The sequence below is a fragment of the Cibotium barometz genome, chromosome 11 (assembly GCF_041138505.1).
Source record: "Cibotium barometz isolate CiBa-2024 chromosome 11, ASM4113850v1, whole genome shotgun sequence".
Lineage (NCBI taxonomy): Eukaryota > Viridiplantae > Streptophyta > Polypodiopsida > Cyatheales > Cibotiaceae > Cibotium > Cibotium barometz.
In genome coordinates, this window is record NC_141056.1 from 45,117,962 (window position 1) to 45,131,223 (window position 13,262).

The window sequence follows — 13,262 nt, forward strand, 5'->3', positions numbered from 1 at the left end:
TTATTAACATATATGACTACTAGCATAATGCCCTTGTGAGTGAAGTGCAAAATCTATAGATATCTAAAATCCATAGTAACAGGATACTATCATATCTTATTTGACCATACTCTAGGTGCATGCTTTAAGCCATATAGGGTCAAAGCAAGAGTTAGGTGGTTCAAAAAGTGGTATCATTGACATTCCTTTGTTAAGTGCTAACAAGGAGAGGTTAAAGGTAATAACAAACTAGTAAGAAAGAATATTAAGAATTGTAAAAATAAATACTCAGAATTTAAGGCTGAATAGTTACCATGAAAAGAATATTTAGAATTCATGCTATCATGGAAAGTTCATGCAGCCATGGGAGCATGCTCGTGTGTGTTAGGAAATTTTGGAGCATGATCATGCATGTGCCATGCTCTCTCTCTCTCTCTCTCTCTCTCTCTCTTCTCATATGATTATCTTAATACAATAGAGCTCTCTCTTTCTTTCTCCTCATATGCTTGTCTTAACATATCTATGGAGATGACAAGAGAACATGCTGCACATAAAGTCTATCTATTTCTAGTTTTCTCTTTCCAAATCTTCATGATCTCACGAGATGAATTATTCTAACATGGCAGACACTTATTTCTCTTGTGCTCAGCTTCTTCATCTATCTCCCTGTGGCTCACAAGAGTTGTTCTACATTCATGTGCTCTTTCTATCTGTATGCTACACACACACACAAAGTGTATCTCCCTCCACTTCTCTCCCTATGGTCTTTCCTCCTAAGATAGCTAGATGGCTGCAAGGAGATGTACTACATTCAATCTCTCTCTCTCTCTCTCTCTAGCAACCTCCAAATCTCTCTCTCCCTCTCTCTCTCTCTCCCTATCTCTCTCTCTAAAACACACCGCCACACCCATTGAACCTGAATACCTATTCTATGAGTAATCTTTTAAGGTCAAAAAAACTTGTAGAGTATGGTTGGTTAGGGCTAGAATATTCTAATACAATATTTTCACCTCATTTCAGGATGAATATTGATGGGCATGCAATGGGACAAGATGAATTTTTACACAATGTAGAGGTGCGAGAAAATGGAGGTAGGTTTATTCTTGGTCAGGAAGGCATTGAGAAAATAAAACATTATTGGGTTGCAAAGCAAAGGGAGATTTGATAAAAAGCCAAGGAGAAGTAAAGGGCTAAAGTGAATAGGTCCATCTTGATGATGAGAAGGAAAGAAAGAAGATTTGTAGAGTTGTAGCTTATTGAAATATCGAGCTCGTCTAGTGAGGCGATGGACACTGATGACCCGCCTGGGGGATAGGCCCCACACTTACATCACTGGCATGGTTGGTGAGATCTTGGGTGATATGCGGCCAATGGGATGACAGGCTGTGTGATAGCCATTCTAGAGACTGGCATAGTTATAGCGCCAGCTCATTTAATCGGGCTCACACTATAGAGAACCCGTGTATGTATTGGTTGAGTACCTTTCATATTATGTGTACTCTTATCTTGTATATGGTGTGTTGAGTGTTGAGTGAAGAAGAAGAAGACTTTCAACCTCTCACCTTGTATGTTCTCTATTAGGGTTTTGTGAGTGTGTGTGTGTGCTTGTAAGAGCTCAAGCTCTCTTCCCCCTTGCATCTTTTCATGGTATCAGAGCCTGGTTTGTGCTAAGGGCTGAGCTACAAGCAAGAGAACCACAGGAAGCGGTACAACGGTAAGAGCCTCAACTACTCTTCCCTATTTGTGTTGGTGACTACACCCTTGTCGGGAGCTCTACGGGAGGCACCGACAAACGATCTCTGATTGAGGAGCTTTCTTCACGGGAGTAAAGCTATAGGGCAACTATATTATCCTATCGGACCTCCATTTCTGGGCCGAAAACGCGTTTTGGGTGCGTTTGGACCTTCGTTTTTCAGAAAGCAGGCAATTTCGAGCACTGCACGAGTAAGTCATCGATTCTCTGCAGAACTTTGTTTTAAGAACTGCAGGAAGATAGATTGACTGTGCAGACATTGTGGGTGCTGCAAAGAGGTCAACAGTTGCCATTGGGTGTATGTATGCACATTGAAGTCACTGGTTGTGACATTTGAGAGTTCTACAGTACCGCTGTAGAAAATACAGCAGTTTGTGCAAGACAAACCAGAGTGCTGTTTCTGGTAAAATTGTGTGTTTACCAAGATGTCAAATGATGGGATAACTCAGATTGTGGTTGAGAAGCTTAATAAGAATAACTTCCATGCTTGGAAGTTCAAGTTAATGAATTTCCTGATGGAAAAGGGCTATTGAGACTACATAGAAGGTGAGCATGAAGAGGCACCGGAGATACCGGACATAAATCCGACTGCTCTAGATGTGAAAGAGTTTAAAGACTGGAACCAAGGAGCCAGGAAAGTTATGTATTGGCTTTCCATTAGTATACAGGACACCATAATTGGGCACATTCAGGATGCCAAGTCCCCCAAGGAGGCATGGGACACCTTGGTAAAGCTCTATGAAACAAATACCAAGGCACGTAAGATACAATTGAAGAATGAACTTCATACTGTGGAGAAAAAGAGCATGTCTGCTCTGTGAATGACTATGCGTTGAAGATAAAAGGTATTTCACAGGCAGGGGGAGTCAAAGAGGCCGTGGAAATTGGCAAAGGCAATATAATGATGCACGTGAATGCTATAATTGTGGTAAGCCTGGACATGTGCAGGCAAAATGTTATTATTGTGGCTGACATGCAAAATGGCAAAGTGCAGCAAAACAACTATGCATCCTCAAGCAGAAATAATGAGGATAATGAAAGGTTGTTTGTTATGTAGCATATCGTGAACGCCATGTCTGAAAATGTTGAAGCAGAACAAAAAGATGATGTGTGGTATATGGATTCAGATGCTTCGAACCACATGACAAGTCATGGGGAGTGGTTCAAGGAGATGAAAAACCCGGAAAGATTAGGTTTTGTGGAAACAAGGGATGACACTGCTCATCCAATTGCCCATGTTGGAGATGTGCCATTGTCTATGCAGGATGGCAAAGTGAAGTACCTTGCAGATGTACTTCACGTTCCGAACATAACAAAGAATTTGGTTTTAGTTGGCCAGATGATTGAGCAGGGTTTGCAGGTTCGGTTTAACCCTGATGGTTATGTTGAAGATTTTAAAGACAAGTGCAGGTTGGTTGCAAAAGGCAACAGAGTGGGCAGAATGTTTACGTTGAATGTAGACATGCCTGAAATGAGTGCTGCGATGTTTGCAAATGGTTCAGGAATTGTTGCAGACACAGACATTTGGCATAAAAGAATTGGACATGTGAATGTGCAGAGAATGAAGTCTATGCAAACTAAAGGAATTGTGACAAGGCTGCCAAAGTTTAAAGTGGAAGGTATGCAGAAAATATGTGAAGCATGCCAATTTGGGAAGCAAACAAAGCATGTGTTTCCACGTAACAGATATGTGAGCAAAAATGCACTAGATGTTGTGCATTCAGATGTATGGGGTCCTACGAAGACCATATCTATGGGAGGCTGCAGGTATTATGTGACATTTATTGATGACCACACAAGGAAAGTCTGGGTATATTTCATGAAGGAGAAGAGTGAGGTGTTCACTCACTTTTAGAATTTCAGAGTTTTGGTTGAAAAGAAAATAGGGAAATATGTAAGGTGTCTAAGGTCAGATGGAGGGGGAGAGTACTTCTCCAATGAGTTCTCTGAATTTTTGAAGAAGAATGGTATTCGGAGACAGTTTACATGTAGATACACTCCGCAGCAAAATGGAGTTGCTGAGCGGAAAAACAGACACATTGTTGAGATTGCGCGAGCATTGATGGAAGAGAAAAATATGCCGCATAGCTATTGGATTGAGGCTGTTTCTACAGCGGTATACATCATGAACAGGACTCCAACTGCAGCCATACATGATGTAACTCCAGAGGAGAGGTTTACTGGTAGAAAACCAAATTTGTCTCATCTGAAAGTCTTTGGATGCATTGCATATGTGCATGTGCCAGATGAGTTGAGAACTAAGCTGGATCCGAAACCTGAAAAATGTGTGTTTATTGGATATTCCCTTGAGCAAAAGGGATACAGGTGTTATAACCCTACTACTAGACGTAAGTTGAGGGTAAGCACGGATGTTGTCTTTGATGAGATGAGTAGCTGGTATGCTGTTGAAAAAGAAGCTGTTGGGGCTGGTGTGAGTGGAAGTGTGGTTGCACAGAATGCAGGTCAACAATCACAGTCCTTGAGTGGACCAGGAGATTCCTCATCTATTGGGTCTATTGATAGACCATGGAGTGGTAGGCTGCATCATAATACCAGTCCTGCAAATGTGATTAGTACATCATGTAAAGGAAAAGAGAAAGTGGTTGAGCCCCTTGGTATGCCTGACATTTCTGCAGGGCATTCTCATGTTGATGGAGAGTCTAGTGGCTCAGATATATGAGCCTTGATGAGGAGCTTGGGATCCCAGCTATGAGAACGCCTGGTGTAAAGAAGGCTATGGAAGCCATGAATGAAAAGCTGCGAAGATCTGGGAGAGTGAAAAATCCTGTGCAGAGATTTACCTATGATGGTTATGTGGCATATCACTATGCATATATGGCAAAGGTTGTGCAAGTTGTTGAGCCCACATGCATTGATGAGGCTGTTGGAAATGTGTGTTGGGAGAAAGCTATGGATGAGGAGATAAATGCACTATATGGAAATGAAACTTGGGACTTAGTTCAATTGCCTGAAGGCAAGAAAGCCATTGGATGCAAGTGGGTGTACAAAGTAAAACATAACAGTGATGGAAGCATAAACAGGTACAAGGCTAGATTGGTAGCCAAGGGATATGCACAGACATATGGCATTGATTATGAGAAAACTTTTAGCCCAGTTTGCCAAGATGGCAACAGTGAGAGTTGTGATAGCAGTGGCTGCATCAAAGAAATGGTCTTTACATCAGATGGATGTAAAGAATGCATTCTTGCATGGGGATTTGCAAGAAGAGGTGTATATGTTGCAGCCACCTGGTGTTATGAGGATGTGAGTCACCCCGAGCAGGTTGAAGAAAGCCTTGTATGGCTTAAAACAAGCACCAAGAGCATGGTCTGACAAGATTTTTGAATATCTTGTCACTATTGGCTTTCATGTAGCCAATGCAGATTTCTGGCTGTATGTGAGACATGGTGATAGAGGAGTTGTGCTTGTTGTCATCTATGTAGATGACTTGATCATTACGGGGGACCATGATGCAAAGATCTTTGATGTAAAGATCTTGCTTAAATAGAAGTTTGAGATGAAGGATCTAGGGGAGCTCAGATATTTCTTGGGCATTGAGGTGATTAGGTCACCACATGGTATTGGATTACTACAGAGACAGTACGGCTTGGACATGTTGTCCAAGTATGGTATGACAGGCTGTAAGCCTATTTCCGTGCCATTGGATTAGAATGGCAAGTTGAGTGGAGATTCAGGATAGATCTTGGAGGATCCTACTATATATAGGCGCATAGTACGAAGCTTGATCTACATGACGATCACCTGACCAGATTTGAGCTATGCTGTTGGGTTGGTGAGTCAGTTTATGCAGGTTCCATGAAAACCGCATTTGGATGCATTGAGGCGCATACTGAGGTATGTGAAGTCTACTTTGCATTATGGACTATTCTATGAGACTGGGACAGAGATATGTGTACATGGGTACACAATGCTGATTGGGCTGGTAGTATCTCAGATAGAAGATCTACCAGTGGCTTCATGTTTTCTTTGGGGAGTACTATTGTGACTTGGAGCAGCAAGAAGCAGCCTATAGTTGCTCTATCCAGTACACAGAGGCCGAGTACAGAGGAGCTGCTATGGCAGCATGTGAGGTAGCTTGGTTGAGAAATCTACTTGCAGATTTGGGTCTATCAGTGGATAGACAAGTTATCATTTTCTGTGACAACATTAGCAGTATACAGTTGGCCAGGAACCGAATTTTTCATACTCGCACGAAGCATATAGAGGTCCACTACCACTTTGTCAGAGAGAAGGTCTTGGTAGGAGACCTTGACCTTGTTTATGTCAGCACAGAGGATCAGGTAGCTGACATCTTCACCAAAGCATTGGGTACAGAGAAGCTCCGCAGATTCACGGCTTTGCTTGGTGTACATGAGATGGAGTTGAGCTCGAGGGGGAGTGTTGAGATATTGAGCTCGTTTAGTGAGGCGGTGGACACTGATGACCCGCCTGGGGGATAGGCCCCACACTTACACCACTGGCATGGTTAGTGAGATCTTGGGTGATATGCGGCCAGTGGGATGATAGGCTATGTGACAGCCATTCTAGAGACTGGCATAGTTATAGCGCCAGCTCATTTATTCGGGTTCACACTATAGAGAACCCGTGTATGTATTGGTTGAGTACCTTTCATACTATGTGTACTCTTATCTTGTATATGGTGTGTTGAGAAGAAGAAGAAGACTTTCAGCCTCTCACCTTGTGTGTTCTCTATTAGGGTTTTGTGAGTGTGTGTGTGTGCTTGCAAGAGCTCAAGCTCTCTTCCCCCCTGCATCTTTTCATAGCTAGCTCTTGGTATGAGAAGATGAAGGGCCTCGACAAAGCTACCCCACAAGAAAATATTTGAATAATTCCTCCTCCATCCCAATTGCAAGAAAGCTCAACTTGAAGAAATGGGTTGCAAAAGAGTTGTGCTGGCCAACATTTGTAACACTTTGACACTAGACAAAGTGCCCTCATCAAAAGATGAGCTTTTCTTGAAGAGGTCATCTCTAATGATAGAACTTAATGTTTATGATTTCAATGGACATGGTGACAATAGAAAATCTATCAGCTTACCAAAGGCACCATGAGTCTCCCCCAACAAAAGAGATGTGTGTAGCAAGTCGATAGGGAGATGTGCTATTGTAAAGCATCCTATACATTTACGACAAGCCTTAGTTTTGTACCCTACTTTTATCAAAGTCAGATTTAAAACACTCCTAGAGCACCTTAAGACACTCTCAGACTTGTATAAAGTAGAGTTAAAGTACTTTATACAGTGGCCCTAAAACATTTTTAACAGATTTGAAGCACTTTTAGGTGGTCCTATAGAACTTTCAATATTACAAAATAACTTATTTTAAAGTGATAGTGAAACACTTCCAAATGGTCCCAAAGTAATTATACATCATGGTCCTAAATTACTTTACGCTGGCCCTAAAATATCTTTAACAGATGTAAAGCACTTTTAGGAGGTCCTACATAATTTTCAATGGCACAAAAGCACTTGGTGCAAGTATTTTAAAGTGATATTGAACTTAGGCTTCCAAGCACAAAAGAACTTGTTAGTACCACTTGGAAGTACTCAATATTTAAAATACTTACAAGTTCTTTTGTGCCATTGAAACTTGAAGTAATCAATATCTATTTTCTTATATGCCATTGAAACTTGAAGTAATCAATATCTATTTAAAATACAAGTTATTTTGTGTTATTGAAACTTTCCAAGTGGTACTAACAAGTTCTTTTTTTTTCTTGGAAGCCTTTCAGTATCACTTTAAAATACATTCTTTTGTGCCATTGAAAGCTCTATAGGACCACCTAAAAGTTCTTTACAGCTACTAAAAGTATTTTAGGGCCTATGTAAATTACTTTAGGACCATGTATAAGTACTTATACTAGTTTATAAAGTCGTTCGCAAAGTCCATGAAGTACTTTTAAGAGCTCTAAAGCACTTTCAGGTGGTCCTAAAGTGTTTTTAATATAAGTAATTGAAAGTGACCTAGAGTACTTCCAAGTGGTCCTATAACAAGGTCTCTATTAATGCACATGATGTTTTTAAAGCTTAAAGTACTCATGTACCACTTAATAGTACTTTTGCATCACTTGATAGTACTTTTGACCACTTATTAACAATATTGTTAGACCACTCATTAGAAGTTCAGAACCACTAAATAGTATTTGAGGACCACTTTAAAATAGTTCAAAACCAATAAAAAGTAGTTTAGGACCACCTAAAAATAAAAAGGATATTTTAATGTAAAAATAACAAGGTAGATTTTTTTAACAAAAGGTGCCTAAATCATGACCATAAAAAAAGACTATGTTTTCAAAACTTTTTAGGCACTACATATTCTCTCTCAATGAATATCTTCTATATTAAAAATTTCTTCAAAATAAATATACCAAACTTTTTTTTTCAAGCATTTCTTAAAGCCACAAGGTGGCTTTCTTTCTAACAAAAGGGGGTTAATGTTTTTTACATAAATTCACACAATTTAAAGTTTTTATGTGATAATGAGAGAGAGAGAGAGAGAGAGAGAGAGAGAGCTCACGTGCTTATCAACATAAAAGACAAGTCTTGCAATTTTGAAGAAATGAAAATGTCAACCAACATAAAATTTCATGACACTTTTTAAGAATAATTGGTTAGAATGCCTCTACCTATGGTGGAAGTTTTTGGGGAAAGAAAATTATATATCTAGTACTTTCTTATTTTAAAATTGCTAAAAATAACATAAAAATATTGCAATAGCCTTACTTCAAGGATACCTATATAAAAAAGCGTTTCTTTATTAAGTGATATAATGGACATGCCAATATCCTATGCACATATAGAATAGTTTTTAATGGTATAGTTGTAGGTGTTGAAAAAGTATCTAATTTATTTACCTAAATCATGACTATGGAAGAATATGTTTAAAATGTTTTTGGCACTTATTCTGATCTCTCAATGAATATCTTGTGTTGATATTATTTTCTTGATATAAATTTCTTTGAAACAAAAAAATAAATAAATTCTTAAACAAAAAATTCTTAAACTTAAGCCACAAAAGTGGTTTTTTCTACAAGACTGGTGCTAATATATAAATCCACCCAATATGAAATTATTGTGATATTAAGAGAGAGAGAGAGAGAGAGAGAGAGAGAGAGAGAGAGAGAGAGAGAGAGAGAGGAGGGGGGCGCTACTATTGTATTCACTCACTTTCAAAAGATGCCTAAACTTAAATTATCATCTTAAAAAGCATAAAGATAGGGGCTTTCCCTTCAAGGATCATACTAACATTATAATAATAGAAATGGTAGACTAGATATAAGGGGTCGAATTTAGTGAGGAGTAGGTGGGCTTTACATGTGCACCTATTAAAAGGAACAAAGAACCATCATGAAAATGTTGACTCTTAATATGCGATCAGTAAAACTAGCTTAATAGATATTCAAATATTATTTTTTATATTTTCATTTATACTGTTTAAGTAAAACCACTAGAGTGTTCCTTCTACAAAATCTATTCAAGCATTCCTTCTACAAAAATCGACTCTAGAAGAAGGAAGTAATGTCATAAGCATGAGATGATCCTAAATGGTGTATGTCACTATGGTGGAGACCAAACAATTATTTATGTATTTCTCACATCTACATATAGGTGAAACAAAGTAGATTTAGAGAATGAAAAAAGCAAACTAGAACAATTGACAATGTCTTGTGAAAAAAATATATAGTTATGGAAAGTTGAAACATGTTATCTATTCTTCATGTTTTTTGTGAAAAAATTGTCATGATCGTACTGTAGTAGTAGGCACAATATCCCATGCATATTGTATCCTAAATTGATTTTTTGGTTTGAGGGGGCACAAATCGAAATCGATTTTGGTTTCAAAGAAGAGAGGAAAAATTATTCAATCTCGTGAGGTACAAGAGTCCCTATTTGTATATATTCGTAATAAAGAGTGCAAGATGAAAGCATGTACATATCCTTAATCCATCAAATCCATCGATACAAGATCATACATTTATGACATAGTTAATCAAATTATGGCCACTATTAAAGCTCTTACATTAATTCTCTTTTACAAGGTTTTCTCCTTAAGTAGAAAAGCTATTCATGCTATTAGTGACATGCACATAAAATATCAATATCATTAAGCATGAAGTGTGATATATATGTCCAAGAACATATTAAAGTGTCTCAAGTCTCTATCTATATACGATATTTGATTATACGTCTAAGGGTTGCTACCACCTTCTTTAGGGGTGATCCATGCGATATATGTCTAAGGACAATTATGCTTCAAATTAAAGTGTCTCAATCTCTAGCTAAATATGATATTTGACTATAATGTGCCAATTAGTGTGTTGTTACAACCTTCTCTGGAGGATCCAAGTGTGCAACAAGGGTCATTATAGTTTGATTATTGCTCACCACACCACGGTGTAATGCGCTTTTGTACTTGCCATTGGTTAGCATCTATAATCAAAAAATAAAAAAGAGTCAATATATATATCAAGATGATATCCTAAATTTACAGTTTTACAAAAAAGAAGCATGGCACAAGGTGTTCACTAGTGTGTAGCCTAGTAGTAAAAGGAATTCATCTTTTAGAAAAGAGAAGCATGGCAAAAGTTGTTCACTAGAGTGTAGCAAGGAATTCACCTTGTAGGATGAGGACCCCCTACTAGCTACATCTATTAGAGTGTAGCAAGGAATTAACCTTGTAGGATGAGGACCCCCTACTAGCTATATCTATTAGACATGATCTTTGGGTATCACTAAATATTTATAAAACCTTTTTTTTTTAAGACAACAATATGGCACAAGTTTGGTGGTTTTAAGTGTGTTAATGATGTGGCTCTTACAAACTGGTTAACTTAGGGCTGGAGGACATTACCTGTAATTGATCACCAATATTGATGACTAATGCGTTGGGTATGGGATCCACTGAGAACCATTGGCCATCCTTGCACACTTGAAGTCCATCGATATCTTTGTCTTGTAGTAGAACCGTCATGCATCCATGGTCCTTGTGTCCATGTGTCCCAAGAACAAGGTCAGGTTGAGGGCAAGGAGGGTAGTAGTTTGCTCGGAAGAGCAAGTTGTAATGTTGAAAAGCCTTCTCTAGATGATCATCCTTCATACCAAGGCTTTTGGACAATGCGGCGAGCAAACTTTTGAAAAGGTTCTGTAGCTCGGTGCCGTAGGAATCCACCATGCCCCTAGAGTGGTCACATCACAAAGTGGTGTTGGGCCATGTGATATAATGGAAAAAAAAGTGTGTGTGTGTCCGTGTGTAAGGGGTGTATGTGTGTACTGTCTCTGAGAGAGAGACTGTGTGTGTGTGTGTGTGAGAGAGAGAGTGAGTGAGTGAGTGAGTGAGTGAGTGAGTGAGTGAGAGAGAGAGAGAGAGAAAGGGGTTGGACCTTAATCCTTCGGGTTGGGAAGGCCACATGTCGAGTTTCTTCAATGAGGGGGGAGCCAGGTAGCCAAAGAGGGAGTCCATCCAGTCATTTGCGGCTCCTTGGAAGAAGTTAGTGTGGCCATATCCGAGCAAGCCTTCAGTGCTCTGATCCTTCACAGAGTAACCTTCCTTGTCGTCCATGGGGAGCTCAAAGAACTGCCCAGCTGCCTGTCTGGTCCCTTCAATAACGCTCGCGGGTATGCCATGGTTAACCACCTGCAGCACAGCAGCGAACAGTACAGACCACATCAGCTATACGCTTTTATCTCCTCTTCATTATTATCTAATCTTAAAAGCTAGCTAGCGCAGGCACGTTAATGTAATTAACCTACTTGGAAGAAGCCCCACTCCTCGCAGGCTTTGCCGATCTTTTTCAGGGTGTCCGCTTCCGAGTCTCTATGAAGGCCGGCCATATCCACGAAGGGAAGGAGGCCCGTGTTTCTTTGGGCGGGATGAGGCCGCTGCTCATGGGGGACCAAGAACTCCTGGGGCACCTCCGGCACGGCCATCTGGGATAATTTTTGCACAAGATGGCGTTTCTCGTGATCCGTCATCTTCTGTGCACTCTCCGGCACAGCTAGACGTTGGCTGGAGAAGATGGTGGTCATGGTAATTAACGACGTAATTAAGTGCTAATCGACGCTCAAGCAGAGAAGGCTTGCGAAATTCAGAGGAGATCTAATGCATTTTTATAGATTGCTGATTGTGTAAAACCAGCAGGGAGCAGTGAAGCATGCGGCGCCCATCGGAGAAGGCGAGGTGGCCGGCGACATTGAAAAAATACGCTCCTAGCTTATTTTGATTGCGGTTGAAACTTTTTTGTTGTTGAAAAAAGGACAACAGACATTGATGTGTGGATTCTTGACTAGAAGACAGGCCAATGCCAAGACGTCTCCTTAATTTGACCTAGTTGTTTGTAAATAATTTTATTAAATACTAGTTTCTTTCTTTCTTTTTCTTGGGAACAAGTAATTATATATATTAATATTAATAAAGACAGCCCTTTACAAAAAGTTCTCTTACAATCCTTCTCTTAGTTTTTTTTCCTTTTTTAAGATCAATAATAGTTATATATATTAACTGAAACTGTTCAAAAACTGCAAATACAACCAAATCAGGGCTACAGTGTCCATATTTACTACTCCTTCTCAACTTCATTCAGAATTTTACACAAAAATTCCCATCTCTCTTCTTGATGCTCCAAAAGTATTCTGGCCTCCATCATAGCTTCTGTAGTGCATCCTCCAGGGCACTGTTTTTCCAGCATTCCCCCTTTCTTGGACCAAACTTTAATAGTGGGTCTGGTTCGCACCTGGTTTTCTACGAGGGCGACAAATGTACGATCAACTTGTTTTTCTTTACGGTACCACCTTAGAGTTTTTGGTCCAAACTTGGGAGGCCTTTTCTTCCCTTCCCAAAATCTCACCTGCAGCACCATACAAACCAAAGTTAGGGGTTTATTCCTAGTATGTTTGAAGCTCACCAAACTCTGAGGCAAAATTCAGATCATATTCGTTTGCAGGTTCTGAATCACCATATCCAGCTCAAAACATCTTATTTTATTCACATTACACACCGATCAGCACATGTAACACACTTATGCATCAAGTCTGACTCTTGCAAGCCTGTCATACTGCCTTCCTAAATACAATTGCATTCCTGCTAGACTAGATTTCCATCAAGATACAAGCTCTGATGATATTAAAAACCAAACCAATATATTCATTACTAATTGACCATTTACCCAAGCTCCAGTCCCCCCAACATGTTTGCATACCCAAGCTCTTCTCTATCCATTTACACATTTTGGACCAAGTACCCCTAATTGCTAGGCATTCCCAAAACACAAGTGATGACCTACACCTGGGACAAATGCCAATTATAGATACATTAGATTTTAAAGCCAGCGGAATCATCAACCATATAAAGATCCTCCAATTTACAATTAGGTAATCTGCACATGAGGTCCCACCTTTCATCTTCCCAAACAAAAGAACATTGTCCCCATGAAATGTGATATCCTAGCTGCATATAGGCAATCATCATGGCTTCAGAACTGCAGCCCTTAGGAGATTGCTTCTCTAGGACCTCTC

The 13,262-nt window shown here is 39.6% G+C and overlaps 1 protein-coding gene across 1 annotated transcript; it reads right to left on the reverse strand.

Moving 5' to 3' along the window:
- Window positions 1–9,994: 9,994 nt before the first annotated feature.
- Window positions 9,995–11,777, reverse strand: LOC147634222 (jasmonate-induced oxygenase 4-like). The gene is made up of 4 exons (XM_086805644.1): window positions 11,502–11,777; window positions 11,132–11,385; window positions 10,603–10,927; window positions 9,995–10,181 (listed from the first exon to the last, which is right to left on the reverse strand). Exons 1-4 carry the CDS (start codon window positions 11,775–11,777, stop codon window positions 10,062–10,064), a joined length of 975 nt encoding a protein of 324 aa, XP_086661770.1. The 3' UTR covers window positions 9,995–10,061.
- Between the last annotated feature and the right edge of the window lie 1,485 nt (window positions 11,778–13,262).